This window comes from Accipiter gentilis, chromosome 18 (genome assembly GCF_929443795.1).
Source record: "Accipiter gentilis chromosome 18, bAccGen1.1, whole genome shotgun sequence".
Lineage (NCBI taxonomy): Eukaryota > Metazoa > Chordata > Aves > Accipitriformes > Accipitridae > Astur > Astur gentilis.
The window spans coordinates 10,717,422-10,736,974 of record NC_064897.1 but is presented as its reverse complement, the minus strand read 5'-3'; the positions used below and the strand labels follow the sequence as shown (position 1 = coordinate 10,736,974).

Sequence of the window (19,553 nt, the reverse complement as noted above, 5' to 3'; positions counted from 1 at the left end):
AGTTGATATTCCACAATTTTGAAGTGTTTTAGGTTGGATTACTTATGTTATTTCTTTAGAAGTTGAAGTGGTAATCCTTACTTAATATGACTTTTTTGAATTTACATAGCAACGGTATTATGTATCCTTGGGTCGTGATCCACCAATTTCCTAACTAATAATTAATTCTTTGACTCTGTGTTTGTACAGTAAACATTTTTGTGAGGGTTTCATATGATATATCTTCTGTTCAAGATTTTCCAAGTTCAGTACAATCAGGTTGGAGCATTTATGCTGAGCATGTAAGAAAAGATAAATTTTGAATTCAGACAGTTGTGTCAGTGATTTAGAGAATGACCCTGAAGTAGTCTCGTCTTCTCTTGTGTGCTTTGCTTTTTACTGTTGCAAAACAAGTAGGGCTATTGCAAAATAGGTGGAGTTAAACAGTGTACTTGCAGAGAAGACTTTTTATGATGGGAGGTAGAATTTCTTGATCTTTGTTATATCTACTGCAGCACCAAACACAGTTTGAATAGAATTTTTTAATGTGCATACAAATTAAGAGAAAAATACTTACCGTCTTCTTCAAATTGTTACTACTTTGTTGCTTGGGTAAGTTAGTTACTTTCTGTTTGGTAGAGCTATCCAATTTCTGGAAGGAAAAAATGGCAGCAAAAGGTTTACTACTTGTGCTGTGTTTCCAGATGCATTAATTGAATTAACCATTTTCATTAACTTGAACTGTTGTGTCATTACAATAGCAGTTAGGCATTTTTGTTGTGCAGGCATCGGTGTGCTCTGACTTCTCAAAATTACTGGTTTCTATTTCAAATCTTAGCTTGTTTAACTTGTCTTAATTTTAAAAATTTGCCATCAAAAGAGCTTCTGGATACAATGCAGCATAAAATAACAGTGGTGATTTAAAAAAAAAAAAAAAAAAAAAAAGGGGGTAGACATGGTAACTACCAACTTAAGAAGCATTCATAAATAAATCAGTAGCTTTCACCCTGGAGCAAAATGTGGAAATTCCACCCCGCAAATAATCCACATTCAGCTTGGTGGTGGTTATTGTCAGAATCATTGTCCCTCAGTCCAAAAAACCAGAATGTTTCTCAAAGCCAGCAAAACCAACTAATACTTCTTATTCTTGGCTTTACTAACTTGATGCCCTGTTGCCAAAGAATCAATTATGCATTCACAAGCTAGTGCTTAAGCTGTTCCTTTCTCTCTTTTTATTTCATCTGGACTCTTGCATGCTAGGAATTTAAATTCTTAGAGTCTGCTTAAAGTAAGAGATCTCCTCTAGCTAAACTTCCCTGAAATCATTTATAACATAACTTTGCAACCTGTTTGTATGTATTGTTTTCTTTTCTTCCACCTTGGCTGCAAATTCTCTCAGGTCTCCGCTGGTTCATCCGCCAAGCCATGGATGCCGCTCGACTCACAACAGCCCAATTCACACTGCTACTGGCTCACGACTTACTCAGAACTTCTCTGTGTCTGTTCCCACTCTCATCTACACTGGTACGAGACTGCTCAGACTCAAGAGCTGGGGAGAGGCAGGCCACAGGCACAGTGGTCGCAAAGTGCAGGCAGGCAGGCAGTGTAGGCAGGTACCACCCATCTTTTCTCCCTCATTTTCTCATGGAGACACCTTCTATTGTCAGTGAAGAACTACTCTGTGTGCAGCTGCTGAAACAAAGGCAATAGTTTCTTGAAAATGCATTGGAGTCTCTTCCACAAAGCCACACTCTTCATTTCTTTTTAACATGCTTACTTCCTAAGAAATTAAGTAAAAATAAGTTGATGTGGGAACACACATGTTTTGATTGGAGTTCATAATTGCTTTCAAGCATAATTCAGATATGGTATTCAGGTTTTAAAATGGTTCTAGGAAGGGTATGTGCCATTTGTGGAAGAGATGGTTTTAGAGAGCAGGTAAGTCAATCTGTGCATAAGTGAACTGTTTGTCAATATAGTTGTTCCCATAAAGATTCTCCTCTTTGCTCTGTTTTTAGCTGTGGCATGCTGCTGATGCTATAGGATAAGGAAACATTTTTTTTTTTTTCCCCTTAAAATGCATATGTGTGTGTATACATAGATGTATGAATATGTATAAACACAAATATAATTTGAAATCATTTTTTCTTTATTAAACTAACTCAAAGCATTGTGTATTTGACCAGATTTTTAAGCCATAAACTGTTCTCAGTTTTTCTTTTGCATATATATAATTTTTTTGTCACATCTCATGCCTTTCATTTGGCTTAATTGTTTTGTTGTAGATTATCAGCATCTATCTGTAGAATGCTGAATGGGTAAAACAGCATTTCTTTGCCTCTGGCCTCATCCCCAGTCTCGCACCTAAGGAATAGCTGCTGGCCCTGCCCCAATCCCATCCTGGTGTTTGGATCATGCTGCTGTCAGCCAGGTCCTTTGGCACAGGATTACTGAATATGTTTCCACCTTCTTCTGGCAGGATTCCCTTCAATGAAGATCCCAATCCCAATACTCATTCATCAGGACCCTCCACCCCTCTGAAAAACCAAACCTATTCCTTTTCACCTTCCAAGTCCTACAGTCGACAGTCCTCTTCTTCTGACACAGATTTGAGTTTGACACCCAAAACTGGTAAGGCGCTTCCACCCACTTTTTGTTTTAATTTGTATTTCTCTTTTTATATTTTCATTCAACCCCTTTTTGCTTTTTGGCATTTAAGTTATCAAAATGATGTGGAAATTGGAGACTTTCGATAGCACCCCTCAAGCTTGAAAGGGTTTCTGTAGGGTGAAAATTTAAATCCTGCCTATATTTCCACTATTCTGGATAACATTAAAATGACATTTGTAACACAACTGTATTCAAGTTGAAATAAAACATCTGAGAGCATTAAGGGAGTCCTAAGTAATTGCCTTTTTCTTATTTCCTCCATTTCATATTACAAATCATGGGAGTACATTTCTCACCACAGTATGTTAAGGACAGTGTTACTAAAACTATGTAGTCATCAAGCCTAATGTGTTGTGCTATAAGTATATTGTATACATTTCTCTGATTTTTAATTCCTTTTTGCAAATGCGATACTAGAAATGTAGCAGCTGCTGTCTTTTTATTCTCCTTGGTATATGAAAATGGCTTTACACACACGGTATACATTTTGAAAGTAACTTAAGTTATACTCCAGCCATCTTCAAAAGCATTTTTCTTTCTCCATTGGACTATCATAATTTCTTCAGCTTGTTTCCTTCCTCATTTTTTAGTCTGTGGTTAGAATTATGTCAGTAGTAATGTCAGCACAACTCAAAGAATTATTGTTTGTTTATTCTCCATTATGTGACCTATGCCTTGAATTTTACTACCATAGGGCAAATTATTTTGCAGAATTGTTTATAGTTGCGTTTTAAATGGTATTTTAAATTGTGGTATTTGAAGCTCAGAACATTCTTGTCTCCGTCTAATCTAGTCAATTTTTAAGCATATTAAAGCAGTTGATTCAGCTTTACTTCTTGATAGTACCCCTTTCAAGAATTTTTCCAAGCAGATAAGTTAAATGTTGCATTTGAATGTAGTTATATTAAATATTTTACCCAGTTTATTCCCTAGATACCTGTTAAAAAATGTTCCCAATTAGGAAGCTGTCTTTTTTAGTACTATCTTCTCTGTCCTGTTTTTTTAAAAACAGCAAACAAAAGCACGCTTTTTTTTTTGTCCTTTTGTGCAAATGATAACTGTTTTGTGGATAACCTATGGTGGTCACTTGGTTAAAGGACCTACAAATATAACTGTTTATTACATAGGAGAACCACAAATTAATGTATTTGGTTTACTGAATATTTGGAAACCTGTTTCTTTTGATCAGTTTTTCCGTGGTAAGAATCATGCCGAATAAAGGATTTAAATATTACATGGATGGTCATCTTTATAGATGTAAACGTTCTGAATTCATGAAGGTGGCAGCTCATTGTGAATTTGTCCAGTTTTTAAAGCGGCAACCTTGTATCATCTCTGGCAATGTTACCTAGGTGGATGGGCCTTCTCTTTAGTTCATTCAGAACTGAAACAGATTGGGTCATCAGTACCTCTTATTTGGGGGGATTTTTCAAGTATATAAAGATATTTTTTAGCTATCTTTTTAGTATTAAAGCTGACAGCGGGCATACTTTTGCTTACTAGCACTGTCTTTTTAGCAGCTTTTAACTCTGCTACTGAAACTTGCCTTAAGAGGATTTGCTGGTTGCATTTAAAAATTCTGTATCTTAGTGTTACAGGCTAGATTTTGAATCTTAATAGCTTAAAAGCACAGTATCTCGAGTCATTTGTTTCACCTGTTACCAAAAATTTGATGATGTGCAGAAGATACTTCCATAACGTACTAAATTCAGTATGTTGTTTTCAGCAATCACTGTATATGTTTAGACCTCTGTTTTCATTTCCTAAGACTGTTATTAAGTTGGAATATTTCGGTGTGAAAGTTGGTGATGTTAGTGTTTAAAAAAAAGGCAAACAAGTAACACATTAAACATTACCAAATTTGAGATACCCATTACTCAATTGGCTGATGTGAAAAATTAAGTATTTTCTGATATTTCTGCAGTACATTATATTCCTCTATTTCTCAGTCAGGTAGCTAGTGTGTTTGTGTGTTTGAGATGGAGACTAACCTGGAAAAAGAGTGCAGATACCACAATTTCACAGTTTGAATAATTAAATAGCAGAGACTGAAACTTGGATCTACTTAAGCATCTAGTTTTCAGTAGCTTCAAACCAGGAGAATATTACCTTAATGTCTTTTATAAAATACAATTGTGATTGTGTTATCCATTCTGGTCTATACCTGGTCTAAATATGAGGGGAAATTTTTCTGTGCTGAGAAAGCTTGTTTTGGTTTGAAGTTCGATGACTTCTGTGAATAGTGATATATTTTATGCCACTGCAAACTAACAGAATATCAGGCTGCTGAAAAGCATGACATATTTTAATCAGGTAATACATTTTGATGTGACATAGTATATGTTTGGAGGAAATTGAGAAGGTGGGAACTCCTTTTCTTTGTGGGAACTCTACAAGATTCATGACTCTAAAAATCATAAACAAATCCATGACTTCTCTGGAAAATAACTTTTTGTACCTAAGTAATGACAGTAATCAAATTAAATGTGTGAGAAGACTGTGTTATTTAGCCTTTACTCCATAGTATTTTTTATGAAATTTTGTATAAAATTTAAAATAGATGTTAGATTGCCATGGCTTTTAAAAAAAGTATTTCAAAATTTAATCAGGTCATGATTTTTGAGAACATGCTTCTCATTCACATTGTGGAGCCGTATTGTCATTCCGTTTGTTTGTTGAGAAATAATTCAGCAGTAAGTGCTGGTTCATTTGGAGAAAAAAAAAAATGCTTCATTTTGATTTCTTCCGTCTGTTTTTTTTAGTCATCTTCTGAATCTACATCTCTTTGTCTCTATTACTTTCCTCCACAGCACCTTCCCCACAGGGACCTAGGATTTTCCTGTTTCCCAGCTCCCCTACACTCTCTTGTGATTCCCCACATCTTAAAAAGTCCTGTCTCCTCCTCTCGGGGTCTAGCCTTAACCCTCTACACTCTAGCCATGTCAGCCCAGTTGTTCTGAGGAAAAGTGTTTCTTTCACTGAAGAGCTGCTTCTGGCTGCTTCTGGTAGGATCAATCTATTATGGCCTTTTAAACAAACTTCTAAGAAAATGTTGTTGTTATTTGATACGGGGGCATTTAACACACAGCCTTCTATAACCCTATGTTTTTGTTCAATTAGCCTCTGAAAACTGCTGGCTACATGACTATTCATACCATCTCTCACCTCTGCCCCAGAAGCTTGAAATGGCTTCAGAACTTCTTATAGGATTTGAAACATGTAGTTTATGCTACAGAACTTTCTCATTTTCCCTCGCAAAATTTCCTTTGGCAATTGGACTAAAATAATTTACTTTTTTTTTTTAATCCCTCTCATTCCCTTCACTTTGTTGTTCCTATATTTTGCATGGAACAAGCACTTGCTCATTAATTTATTCATAATTTATTGAAATAATGGCTATCAGATGGCTAGCAACTTTGCTCTTTAAATTAATGTTCTAAACAAAGCCTGTACAAAGTTTTTATTTGTACTGCTTCCTTTTCCATTTCACTGACATGCATTATTTTCATAGATTTAAATTAAATAGTTGATATTATTGCTTTTTTCTGTAGAAACTATTTTGATTAGTTTACATTTTTTGAGTTTGTTTCATGTCCAGTATTTATGCTATGTTTGTCTGTATTTACTATTGTATAGTCCCTGACAATGATGTTTAGAATCAATGCCAAATAGTAAAAGCAATTTAATCTTGTTTAATGGGACTATACAGATACTAATATTTTTGTTTCCTTATCCAAGAACAGCTAAAAATATTTTTTTAAAAATTATAGTATTTTATATATAATTATATGGTAATGATAGCCTAGTAATTTTAGAAAATGTTAGGAATTAATTAACATACATTATTAAGTCCAGTATTATTTCCAGATCTCCCAGTCTTTGGTTAAAACAAATAACTGCACTATGATATATATGTACAATCTCATTCATGTTTATTAGATGCTTGATCAGAAGAAAAAAAAACTAGCAAGGAACTGTTAACGTTAAATTAGTTATAAATTCTGTAAAGAAACGTTGGCTTCATTCATAACTGTTTGCACTGTAGTGTTTGTATTTCATCCTGCTCCTGACACTTTTTTTTTGTTCTTTATCTTGTGCTTTCCTATACAACTTAGGTGTTTATTTTTGCTTTGTCAAGTTAGCACTGATGATTTTAGATACGAGAAATACCAATGATAGTATGTTTTTAGGCATGAAGTATTACTAAGAAAATCTGATTCACCAGCATTGTGTTTACTTTAGGAAAAACACAATCTTGGTATGTGTTTATTTTTTACTTTTGTGATTTCTAACTGTAGAGGAGATAACTTACTGTCATACATATAACCTGCATCTTGACAGACTCAGTTAAGGGTACAGTTCCTTGATAACAGATAATTCAATAGCAAAGATATTTGTGTATCTGATAAACTTTGATCTCTTCAGAAAAGCTCCTGTATTGGGGGGTAGGAGTGAGAGTAAAATATGTGAAGGAAGGAAAGAGAGAATTACTTGTATTATGCAAAACTGGAGTTAATTTCTTATTTTTATTTACAGATAATCTGCAGGTTATGTGTGTGCATATATAGTAATCAAATAAGTGTGGCAGTTTTAAATGCTGAGCAGTAGTCCTTAGCTTGTTTGAATGAATCAGATGAGTGAATATTTCATTGCATAGATATTAAAGAAAATAAAAATAATTGGTAATTTTTTTTCAGAGTTTATATTTCAAATCAAAGGATGTGCATTGCCTTTGCAATTTTCTTTTTGGTCCCAATCATGCATTATATGGCTACTGCTGTAATTGTGTGTACAGTCTCCTCTCAGTTAGGAAAAGTGATTTAGTTACTCTGAAACTCTCAGAAAGCCAGGTTTTTATTACTTTTGTTTTGTTTGTTGGTTTTGTTTTTTTTTTTAACTGATAATGATAGTAGAGAGAGAGAGACTGTAAAGTCATCTGGCAGAGAGGCATTGTTCAACAGTCTGGAATTAATGGTGACATTTCAGCCCTTTTTGATAAGGCCTGAAAATCTGATTATGTAGAAACTTTCTGTTAAAGGCAGAGAAGGTAGATCTATATTGAAGGCATAGGCAAAACTCCCAACAGTAACAAGAAAAAACCAAAAAGGTAGTTATAAATCATAGGAAAAAATTGCAAGCCCAGATCTTTAAGTCTTTGTATTTTGAAGTTTTTTTTTTAAATTCAGGTTGACAGCAGAAAAAGATCTTAGATCAGGGGGGTTTTGTCTAAATGCTAAAAAAACCAGTGCTAGTCATGAGAAAACCAAATCCCAAACAGCCCTTCCCCCCCCCCCCCCAAGCCCAAATTAAACTGTGGTGCTCAGCATTTCTTTTCTGAAAGTTTAAATTATGGGGATAATTTGACTGTTTTCAATGATTATTATGTATATTTTAAAATCAAAGTTTGATTACAAATTATAATATATGTTTCTTTGAATGTCGTTTGTACTGATACTCTTCAGGAATGGGCAGTGGGAGTGCTGGAAAAGAAGGGGGGCCATTTAAAACTCTTTTAAGACAACAGACTCAGTCAGCTCTGGAACAAAGGGTAAGGCATTTTATACTTACATTGCTGCTCTACTAAAGTGAAAACTTAGCTTGTAGTAAGAGTTTCCTGTTACTTTCTGTTTAAAAATACGTGTAACTTTTAGGTCAGAAAATGTACTGAAAGTATTGAACATTTAATAGCCATTTTATATACAAATTATTTAAATTTTAATGTTACTAAAGCATTAAAAAAAGTGGAGTAACTAACTGTAATGTGCACAGCACTCAAGTGATTACAGTTGGTGGTGTAAGAAACAGCAAAAATTAACTGCTGTTTAGTCTCTTGAAATTATTGATACATGTGTAAGTGTACTATTTTACCATCATGTATTAAGTTTTTACAGAAGCCAAGTTCAGAAACATTGGAATAGCTTTAAACAAGGAGAAAAATCCCATTTATAATTGTGAAAACTTTCAGGTTTGAAAAAATTGGTGCATAATTTGGCCTTCGTTCCACTACATGAAAAGGTGTGCGTGTAGCCTTTAAAAAATGGTAACTTACACAAACCTAAATCCTAAATCACTTCCCAAGCAATAAAAGGGCTTTATAGATTTACAGCCTTTTGAAGAACCTCTATAGGACTAAAAATGTGATCTGTTGTTATGCCGAATAGACTGTATAATAAAAATAGTGGTTATAATTCTTTGTTTAAACTTTGGAATGAGTGCTTGGAACTTTTTTTAAATAGGTTATATACTGCTTTTGTCAAAATGTTATTAGTGAGGTGTCTTGAAGGCAGAAATGTGAATGTTTTCCTATTCAGAAATAACTTCTAGTTTAATTACAATTTCTGGCTACCTGAACTAATTACATAGAACCATATATGTTTGTTGAAAACAAAATCAGCTACCTCTGTGAAATATAAGTGAATAGCTACTATCTTGAGTAAGTGGATGATTCTCTTCTCATTTTTTGTGTTATCGATTGCTAAGGGAGGATCGCCTCATAGGTTCTGTAGAAGGCGGGTATGTTCCAAAACATTGTGTGACTCTTTTTGTAGCCCTTATTTCTTGTATTGAGGATTTCTAAACAATTATTTGAAATATTTTGATTTTCTTTTTTGTGAGGTTTTCAGATTTCTTTGTAATCTTGTCTATGCAGGATTTTAAAATATTTGTTACATTATTTTCAAGAGCATTTATCAGATGGGAATATTTTTGCTTAGTATTTTGCATGTTGATACATTTCCATTAACATTTTAATTTCTCTTTACTTACAAATCCATGGCTTTTTGTTTTTAATGTTTTAGTTTGAAAAAAATGCTTTAAAAAGAGCCTTTTCTCTGTTTACCTTTGTTTTTGCTAGCTTTTCAGATATTTCATGGCTGATCTGTTATTTCCTTAGGAAGCTTTTTAAAAATAATTGAAAATGTAAATTAAGAGCACTTAATGCATTTTTAGAGCTTGAATTATTTGCACATTGTTTTGATAAGGCCTCTCTGTGGTCTAGTGGAAAAAAAATACAGTAAAATGGGATGGAAACAGGTTGAGTCTGTTATTGATGATGATGTAGCATAGCATGCAGACTGTTAATTGGTACAAAAAAATATGTTCCTGCTGTCTTTCTGAAAATTTCATATTGGATGTGTTTTTGCTATGGTTACGTCTTATGGTGACCTTAAGGTTGAGTTACTTAACTAGAATGAATAACACAAGTTGTTTTGTCTGTTTTAATATCGCACACATAAATAGTGCACTCTAGTTACCTGACTGGATTAGTTAGGGTAGCGCTTATTTGGGAAAACAAAGAATAAATTCAATATGTATAATATAGTTCCACATGTATTAGATACATGGTAAGTTCTTTTGATTCTTAGTACAGTTTATTTGGGTATATGGTAGTGCTAAGGCATATTAAAACCCATTCATTTAACTGGATGTCTCCACAGCTTTTTTTTTTTCTCATCAAATGTGTTTTTAATGTGTTAGTTAAATAGCCCTAATTGCAAACGAGGACAGATTTTGTTGGAGCAGTAATATTACTCTATTTCTTCTGGTAAAATACACCAGCTGTGGAAAACTCACATACATGTTACGTTGTACTTTAATATATTTTTAGCAATTCACAGGATGCCTGATGATAGCAAGTGTAACTCTAGCACAGCTATCTTTGTGTATATTTTTATCTATAAAAGTGTATGTTGTGTTCCCATCAGTGGGAAAATTTGAGCTTACTTTACTCATAAAAAAAATTAGCCTACATTTTTGTAGAAATGTCCAAATGCTGCTCTTGATGGTATTTTGTATCTCTGACCTCAGCTTGGACAAATGCTGTTTTATTCCTCCATGTTTGCATTCTGCAAGTGCTTGAGATCTTTACTGCTGCCTTTTCAAAATGGAGATCTGTTGATCTTCATCTCTGAAGAGCACTGCTAGATAACTGTTGTGTTAGAGTGCCGTTCTCTGCGTGATTCTTTTGGCTGAAATGCTGACTCAAGCAACTTTTCTTTCCAGCACCTTCTTGTTACTATCCAGCCCAGAGATGGCACAGTAAATGTGCTTAGAATAAAAATAATTCAACCAGGAAATTGACAGTATATTAATGTGGACCAGTTCCCTACGCTGGTGCAGCCCAAAAAGCTCTATGAACATACCTGAGCATTACGAGCATTATCTGAGGGAATGGCGAAATGATGGGAATGAATCAATGGCTGGAAGGGACTCTTGAGAACTGCTTCAGCTGGCACTAACACCACATGATATGTGTGTGTAGCCCTGTTCCATGTGCTTTTCATTATTTTGTGTGTCTTTGTATGAAATGTAGTTAAAAAAGAATACTAGCAATACATGTATGCATATACACAAACATTTTAAAACATTGTATTAAAAAAATATTTATGAGGATTTTATTGTAACCGTATCAGACTTTCCCCGAATACCAACTATATCATCTTTATGTAGTTGCAAGGATTAAACCAGTGACAGTTCTTTCAGGGTCTATGCAGTCAATGACTGTGAAATGGCATAGTGAATTGGTATTGGTAAAAGGATTGACCATCTTCAGTTGTAGCTTGGAAACTTTAATCTTATTGTGTCTTCTCACATGTGGGAATACTCTGTGCTTGCATCACCTTGATTGCAGTAATAGAGGAGATTTGTAATATAGAAACACTGCGTCTGGTTCTTACAGAATCTCTGTTTTCCATGCAATAAGTATACTTTTATAATTTTTAAGTATTGCAGGTTACCACATGTAATTGAGGCTGGAACTTGTTTGTGTTTGAGTAAGATAATAGTAAAAAACCCAAATCCTCTAAATGAGCTTAAAGGGGAAAAAAAGCCATTGTACGAAGTGATGGCATTCCATCTGTGTCAGAATGAATGAGACATTATTAATGGAATAAGAGTATGTCAGAATGGTTCAGTCAGTTACCCATGTTTGCCTGTCGCTGAAATTAACTGATGGACATAGGTCTAATTTTAGCATGTATCATAATACAGACTTGCAAGTATCGATACATTGATTGAGATAAAGCCATGTTACTATTTTAAAGTTTTATTCCTGGTTTGTAGTGTAGGGAATCAGGCAAACTGGGAGTCTGAACATGTTAAAATTACTTGCAGTACACAGCCTTACAAAAATGAACAAAAAATGAAAGTAATTTCTGAATCTCCATATAGATTAAAGAGCACTGGATGTGCTTATGCTTTAGAGCATGGAGTATCATTCACTTTGTTCACTACATACTACTTTAGCACAATATAAGTGTGAGTATATATGTATATATAAAATACAAATGTAGTATAGGCTTAATGGAATTTCATACAGGTGGCATATGCAGTAGACTTATTGATTTCTATGTTTCTGGGAAAGCTAATTATTTTTAATGTCATTAATGTTGGATAACTATATTCAAGGGACAGAGCAAACGTGTATGTTACATATTTAAATGTAAGTTAGGCAGAATAAGTGTCATGGAATTATACAGGGACAAATATTATCAGTATGCTTGTGAATCACTGAACAGTTGATATTACAGAACCACAGTGAAAGAGGGTTCTAACAAAGTGTTGATATACTGTACTGCATTTTTTCCATTTTTTGTCATGAAAGATGTACAGAAGAGGAGTTCAGACTGTGTTGTAGTCAGAGCTTTCTGACTGTTCTGATAACCTGCAAAGCACTTTGTGATCTGTTAGAACCTTCTGGATGAATCTTGATGTAGCCCTCTCTAGAGATCCATCGGTGATCCTGAAGACAGATTAGTCAAGCAGGTTTGCAGAGTCCTGTGGTGAAATCTTCCTGCTTTTTAATTGCATCATAAGGCACAACTGCAGGTTTTAATGTGTTTTGGGGTTGGTTTGGTTTGGGTTGGTTGGTTTGTTTGTTTTTCCTTCTGGTTGTTGATATTGTGGTTACTGATTTCAAAGTTTGCCTCTTAATTTTGAAAGTCTAAGCCAAACAAAAATCCAGAAAACTTGAAGTTTGCAGGACCTTTTAAAAGTTGTAAGAGTTCTAATAACAAGTGTGGCAAGAATTCTGAAGTATTAATTTTTAAATCTCCATTGGACTTAAGTTTAAGAGGACTTTTCATGCCATGTATTGCTGGAAGAACCGTGATCCTCATTTAATCTGCAGCATGTACACTGTTTAGGTAGAAGCTCAGTTGAACTGTACTTTTGCAAGTGCTTCAAGTATGTGAGAAAGGAATCTATACGGTACTTTCTCTCATATAAAATTATGGTGTTTATTTTTTCCATTTAACCAATCATCATGACTATATAAACCACGATTGCATGATTTTTCTTTTATTTTTCTTTTTTTGCCTCTATGCATTTAGAATTGCTGAACATAAATCTATTGCCTTTCCCCCATAAGTGTGCTATCATGTGTATATTAGACATTCCGTAGAATGTCTCTGTAGAAAATAAAATCTTCCAGTTTTGGGCTCACCTACTTTGAATATGACTGTTTTATTTCATCATGTGTGTCATAAAAAATTACTGCTATCACTTACTTTGCCTCTTGTATGAACCACATTTTTGAGTAGTTGCTGAAACTTATTCTTTGTTTTAATTACAAATTACTAAAAACTAATTTATGCAAATGAATTGGAAGTGAATTTCCTCATTTTAAGAACTTGCAGTTGTATTTGAAAGATTTACGCTTTATTCTAGAAGATGGATATGTATGTACTTGTTACATTTAGTACTTAGAACACTAGCAAAGCAGTCCATTACTATTTTTTAGGTATGTTTTCCTGTAATAAGACATTCATCATTCTTGTGAGACTACGGTTTGTTTTACCCTGTGCTTCAGGATCAAACTGCAGTCAGTTGTAACAATAAGATCTAAAAAATGGAGAAAAATATTCCTTTATTGTTGTATCAGATAATGAAATTAGAATTATGTTACTTAGCTGCCATTCTGAAAGTGGACCAATAGAGGCTTTGTTAACACAAATGTGTAAAGTTTTGATTATTTATTAATATCGTGCCGAGATACAACTCTATGGGGGAAAAGTATTCTTACATTGTATAATACCTCTGCTTTTATTATACTATGTGCATATGAAGACATATGGTAACGTAGTGCTAAGTAAGCCTGAAGGACACGTTTGGCCTAATGTAACTGCTTTGCTTGTATTTCAGGGAAATTATCAATTCACTGCATGTTTATTGGCAATCAGCAGTGGTTGGTAAGCAGTCATTTGATGTTTGTTTTTAATCATAACAGGAATTTCCATTTTTTACCTTGACGACCTTTCCACCAGGCTTTCTTGTCCATGTTGGTGGTGTTGTCAGTGCACGGTCTGTGAAGCTCCTGGATCGCATTCACAATCCTGGTATGTTAATACAAGAACAACTTCCTTGCTCAAGTCCAGTCATAGTCATGTAATGCTGATCTTTATAACTTTATGACATAACAGTGTTTGAATAGATACTAAACTATTCTAACAATGTATATTAAAAGCAGTATTTTTCAGACAATCATTTAAGCTTAAAAAATTAGTCACTCAGGGGGTGTGTTTTTAGTGAGTAACTTTTCAGCAAGTTAATGAAATAATTAAGTACTTTGAATCCAGTAACTTTGCACTAAAAACTGTCTTTCAATTACCAAGGGTTTAATTATTTTTTTACCACTTTTTAATATCAAAACTTGATGCACGTTTTCCTTTCAAACAAAATAAGATGAAATACTTGATCTTAACTATGAATGTTTTCTAATTTTCAGCTCCTTCAAATCCTTAAGGACTAATGACTACAATTTAGCTCAATACATGTTTTTAACCTCTTTTGATAAAACCTTTACAGCTTTGTTTCTGTTCTTAAAAACATAGACTGAACAGTACTTTAAGATTTTTATTTAATAATTACCTGGTAACCCCAGTACTAGAACATGTGTATTTTGCATGTCCTAGTTCTGACATCAGAATTAAATGACTTTTGATTCTGAAGACTTTGTTGTTACATTCACTGAGACAAACTGAGGAATACTGTGTAAAAACTTGGAGTTAAGAGCTCACTTAAAAATGCAGACAGAGGAGAGGAAGAAATAGCACCTGTAGTGGTTTTGCATGCACTAGTCAGGAGTAATTAAGTTTGTGCAAATGCACCTTTAAAAGTAATTTAAAATTAAAAAAAAAAAAAAAAAGTCTTTTTCCTTTTCTTCTTCCTGTGGCCTAAGGCAGGTAATTCTGTAAGCAGGTAGATTGTTGCTGATCTAAAGATTCAGTCAACTGACAACATGAAATAAAATCTGAGACTTAATTTGAATTAAACCCCCCCCTACTTTAAGGGATTTTTAAAAGCATACGAGTACACAATACTGTTCTTTTTTCCCTATTGTTAAGATTTATTTACATGGTGGAGGGAAGATTAAGAGAAATGTTGAAGTATTATTTATATGCGAGTCCTCCCTTTCTTTGCCACAGAGTTGTCTTAGGCGTCTGTATTTTCAACAGCTTTCTGATATAGGTGATTTTTGTGCAAAATCTACTGTGTGATAAATTTACTTAAGACAAAGTGAAAAAAAAAAAACCCCAGATTTGCTCAAAAGTTTTTTTTAAAACTGATTTCTTGCATTATGCACCCCTTTCTTTTTACCAGCTGACTGAAAGCAGGATAAGAATTAAGAGAAGATAGGGATGCATATTTGCACAACTAAGTGGCTCTTTGCAGTGTTTTTATGGGACTTGTAGATTGCTCCTGACGAGTGAATGTAAGATGCATGATACTTTGAACTCAGTATATTGCAAAACAATGAAAACAAAAAGGGGAGTGAAGGCACATGGCTATGGGAGGGGAGGTGAAGAAGTAGAAAAAAAAAATTTCTGATATAGTGATAATTGTATTAAGCATTTGAGTCAAGTCTAAAATATTGAAGGAAACAAACTGGCGAGTGAATAAACAGGAAAATGTAGAAGAGGAAAGAACATTTGAAGGCGTATTGAGAATTTATCAATAAGAGAATAATTGCTATATACTGTACACTTTGATCACGCCTAGTGCTAGATTGCTATAGCATGCTCCTTTTTTCCCTTTCTATTTCAGCCTCTTATTAACTCTGCTGTCTGTGTCTTTCCAGTTCCTGTGGAGTGGTGTTGTCAATTGTGTTCTTGTTGGTAGTTTTTTTTCACTATTCTGCTCCTATAACTGATCTACTAATTTGCTGTTTTGAACTCAGCCTTTGTCGGAATTATGGGTAACACAAGATCATACAAACTGCTAGACTGGAATAGTTTCAATTCAGGTATTTTACTAGTCATTCAGTACTACATATGCTGACAGAAATTATGGCAGCTCAGTGAAGTTCTTAGAAATGCTGTAGGATATTTAGGTTAATGCTTCAAATTTAAATCTGTTTAATTATAAAATGCCTAAATGTCTTGTTTTAATGTTGTTAAAGGCTTTCTTTAAAATCTCAAAACATTGTTTTAGTATAAAATAGCATTGCTAAGAATAGTATCAATCTGGAAAGCTGAATGTTCAGATGATTATTTTGTAGTAGCTTTGAGCTCAGTGTCCATGAAGCAAGTAATTTAGGGAAAGAGAATAGATTCTTATTTATACAGTTGGGATCATGTCAGCTGTGAATCAAATTTTTTTTTTAAATCAATTTTTTTTTGTTCTTATTTGGTTTGATTTGGGCGGGGGCTGTTGGTTAGTTTTTTATTTTGTTTTGCATGAGCTTGCACCTCTTCAAGGGTGGCTGTACTTCTGTTAATTTCAGGAAATTGATGAATGTGTTTGTTCTAAATAATAGTTATAAAAACTTGTCTGAGAGAATGGAAAATAGACAAAGAGGACTGTCTGTTTAAAGAGAAGGGTTGTATGTAGCCCGGGATTTGTTGGTTCATAAATCTTGTATTGTAAAATGCAATCAGCTTGCAGGACTTAGGGCATAATTATTTGAACTTTTTAATCACTTTAACACCTAACTTGAAAAAAGCCCCATTATTCTATTTTGTTATGCAGATTTATGGATCAAAGTGTGTAACTTCTTTATACAGCTGCAGAGAGAATGGATGAATTGATGATGCAGTCTACATAGAGTACTGGCATATTAGGGGGAGAAATAAAGACTTCAACCCCCCCCCCCCCCCCCCCCCCGCCTTTCTTCTGGAAATTTAGCATGCTTTGGAAGAAGGCAGGCATAACTTCTCTGCATATAATATTCAAGCCAGCAGGCCTTGCCAAACTTTGTTTTTAAAGCTGGCACAGTAAAAAGGTATAAAGCTGACCTCTGGGGGTTTGTTTCCCCTGGGAAAAAGCTTTTCGTCTTGGTACTTCACTGTTGCAGTGCAGCTCTGTGTCATGCTCTAAATTTCAGGTTAAATTATGTATATACATTTTTCAATTTACAAATAGTTCAATAATAGCTAGTGCCTAAAACTATTGGCTCATTTTTGTATCCTTGTTCCTTGCTAGAGTAAGTGTCCTGTAATACTATGATTATGGGGGTTTCTGGTTTTGTTGCTTTTATTTGCTTGTTCTAAAGTGATAATAATCTAAAACAAATTTCACTTTCTGTATGAAAGCAGTATTATTAAATTCTCAAATCTATTACTGGTATAGCATAGTCTGATCCGAGATGTTAAAAATGTGTCAAAATTTTTCATCTTGTATGCGACCTTGAAAGGTTTGAATCAGTTGTTGCTTCTTCAACATAGTGGTAGGATGTTACCATGGAAGAGTTTTATGAGAATAATAGAGTAATTGAGTTATGTGCAGACACCAAACTTACCTTGAGCTAGGCTATAAAGTGATCCAAAATGTAAGCGTAGGAAGTTAAGGGGAAGTCATTAATTCATTTCTTGACAGTAATTTTAGAGTTAATACCTTGCTGAGAACTGTATTTGTGTTGCCTTGAGATGTGTCAGCAGCTCTGTAGTAACAGTCTTGATTAATCCTACTAGTAGGGACTGAGCAGTTTATGCTTACAGTCCTGGAAGTGTATTTCTTTTGCAGTGCTAGGTGTGTTCCTCAACGAAGAAGAAAGGAGGAAGGGAGTTAAATCAGTTGTTACATATCATGTGTGATGGATAGTAGAGTTGCAGATTACATACAAGTTAACTCTGTTTTAGGAATAATGAATATGCTGTGCAGATCTGTTATCACTGAGAAACCAAAGGAGAAGATTTCTATTCATTTCCACCTTCTAGAGCTTTATTGCCAACACTGTTATTGCTGGCTAATACTTGGTCTGAAGGAGAGCAGGGATTTATACAGCTTAAGGAAAACAATACTACATCTTTACATTACATTCATGTTAGCAAGAGTGTGATCAGAAGCAGAAGTAGGCTAAGATTATTTCCCTTTTTGAAAATGTTCAGGCTTCATTTAAGCCTGCTAGTAACCTGTTTAGTAACTTTTTTTTTTTTTTTTTTTTTGGCCAATGGCAGGGAGGCTTGTTTAATTAAAGTGTGAGATACAACAGGACCATCTGATGGTGGTGAAAAGTCAGAGATTTGAAGATGCTTGAAAATCAAACATGGAAGTAAAGAATGACTTTATTTCATGAATAGAAAAGAAGCTACTTAAATATCTGGGAATTGCATATAGTTTAATGACAAAATCGTTTAAATGCTTGTAAAATTACAAAAAGATGATCAAGATGAATCTGCAAGATAGAAGTAGAGAGACAAGAGCACAAATTCATAGATAAGAGGGGACAATGCAGTGGAAGAAATATTCTGGTGCTGTCTCTGAAAAAGGATGTTAAAGATGTACTATAAATATAAAACATGAAAGTAATCCTGGATCCAGAAGACTGGATCTTTGTTAAAGTTTCTTCTTGAGGTTAAATAGAGGGAAGAAAGGTTCCTTAGGAAATGCAAGAAACTTGTTGAATAAAGACTGCTTTTGCATATGGCTGTTTCACTCCACTAACATAGACAGTGTTCTCCCATAATTATGTTTTTAAACTCATCATTCAGGGAGCTGCTTCAGCAGTGATTCTTCAGTTCCAGTAGTCAGAAACATGGAAGGAGAAAAGATCATCAATAAAATTCCTAAGGGTCTCCTGAGCTCCTTGTGTGATATCCAGACTTGCTGTTGGAATGTGAAATTCTCCAGAACTCTAGTTTTGTATATGAGGAAATGCAGGAGGAAAGCTTGAGTATGTTCTGGTTCTGTAACTGAATGCTTTTCTTTCACAGAAATACAAACATACAGTGAATGTGCAAATGACATTTCATACTGCTATCTGGGGTGTAAATGTGGCATACTTGTAAGAACACAGTAGAAAATGTCAATGTTTTTGTTAGTGTCTGATGTGGCTATCCCTCAGAACTAGTAGAAAACAATATTTTAAGCTTGACCTCTCACCTTTTTCTTGGAGGATTTCCAGGTTGACTTCTTGTACATCAGTGTGTGTTGATATGATAATGGGAGCTTAAGGCAGCTGTCAGAGGCTTTTCTGAACAGAGCGAGGGGTTGCAATGTTTTTCAGTAATATTTACTCTACTTTTCTGCAACCTTTCCAGAGGAGTGAATATTCCTAGATGGTTTTTATGGTTAATGTGAATGGTGTTTGAATATTATTTTTTGAAGCAGATGCACCCTTATATTAATGAAATAATTTTCTTTGGGACTGTTTATTGTTTTTCTTTTGGAGAGTTCTGAGTAGATACTTATGTAACTGAATAAAGGGTGATCACTGTCAGTGAGTATAGAATAGTATTCCTATGTTCTGTTAGAGATTAATTAATTAATAATCTTGGCATTTAAAGTCTTTGCTTTAGAATTCCTTGCCTAATAGTAAGTAATGCTATTTAATCTGTTCATGCTGATTTAAAAGTCTCCCTGAAATTTAGCTAATAGTGTGAAAGCCATCATAGACTTTTCACTGCACAAATGCTCCAATAAAGCTGTTGCTTATTGCACCACTACAGTTTGGTTTTGAATTGATAGTA

General features: G+C 34.2%; 1 protein-coding gene across 13 annotated transcripts in view; it reads left to right on the top strand.

Moving 5' to 3' along the window:
• The window catches only part of C2CD5 (C2 calcium dependent domain containing 5), a 70,938-nt gene that overhangs the window by 12,565 nt on the left and 38,820 nt on the right, over positions 1 to 19,553 (top strand). For 4 of the 13 annotated variants that reach the window (XM_049822408.1, XM_049822412.1, XM_049822409.1 and 1 more), the window contains exons 8-10: positions 2,459 to 2,610; positions 8,112 to 8,197; positions 13,874 to 13,982. In XM_049822408.1, the coding sequence (XP_049678365.1) occupies positions 2,459 to 2,610; positions 8,112 to 8,197; positions 13,874 to 13,982 (347 nt within the window). Of the gene's footprint in view, positions 1 to 1,378; positions 1,504 to 2,458; positions 2,611 to 5,459; positions 5,655 to 8,111; positions 8,198 to 8,279; positions 9,163 to 13,873; positions 13,983 to 15,823; positions 15,890 to 19,553 lie in introns of those variants that run through there. The other 9 variants (XM_049822405.1, XM_049822406.1, XM_049822414.1 and 6 more) reach the window with 7 other exon arrangements.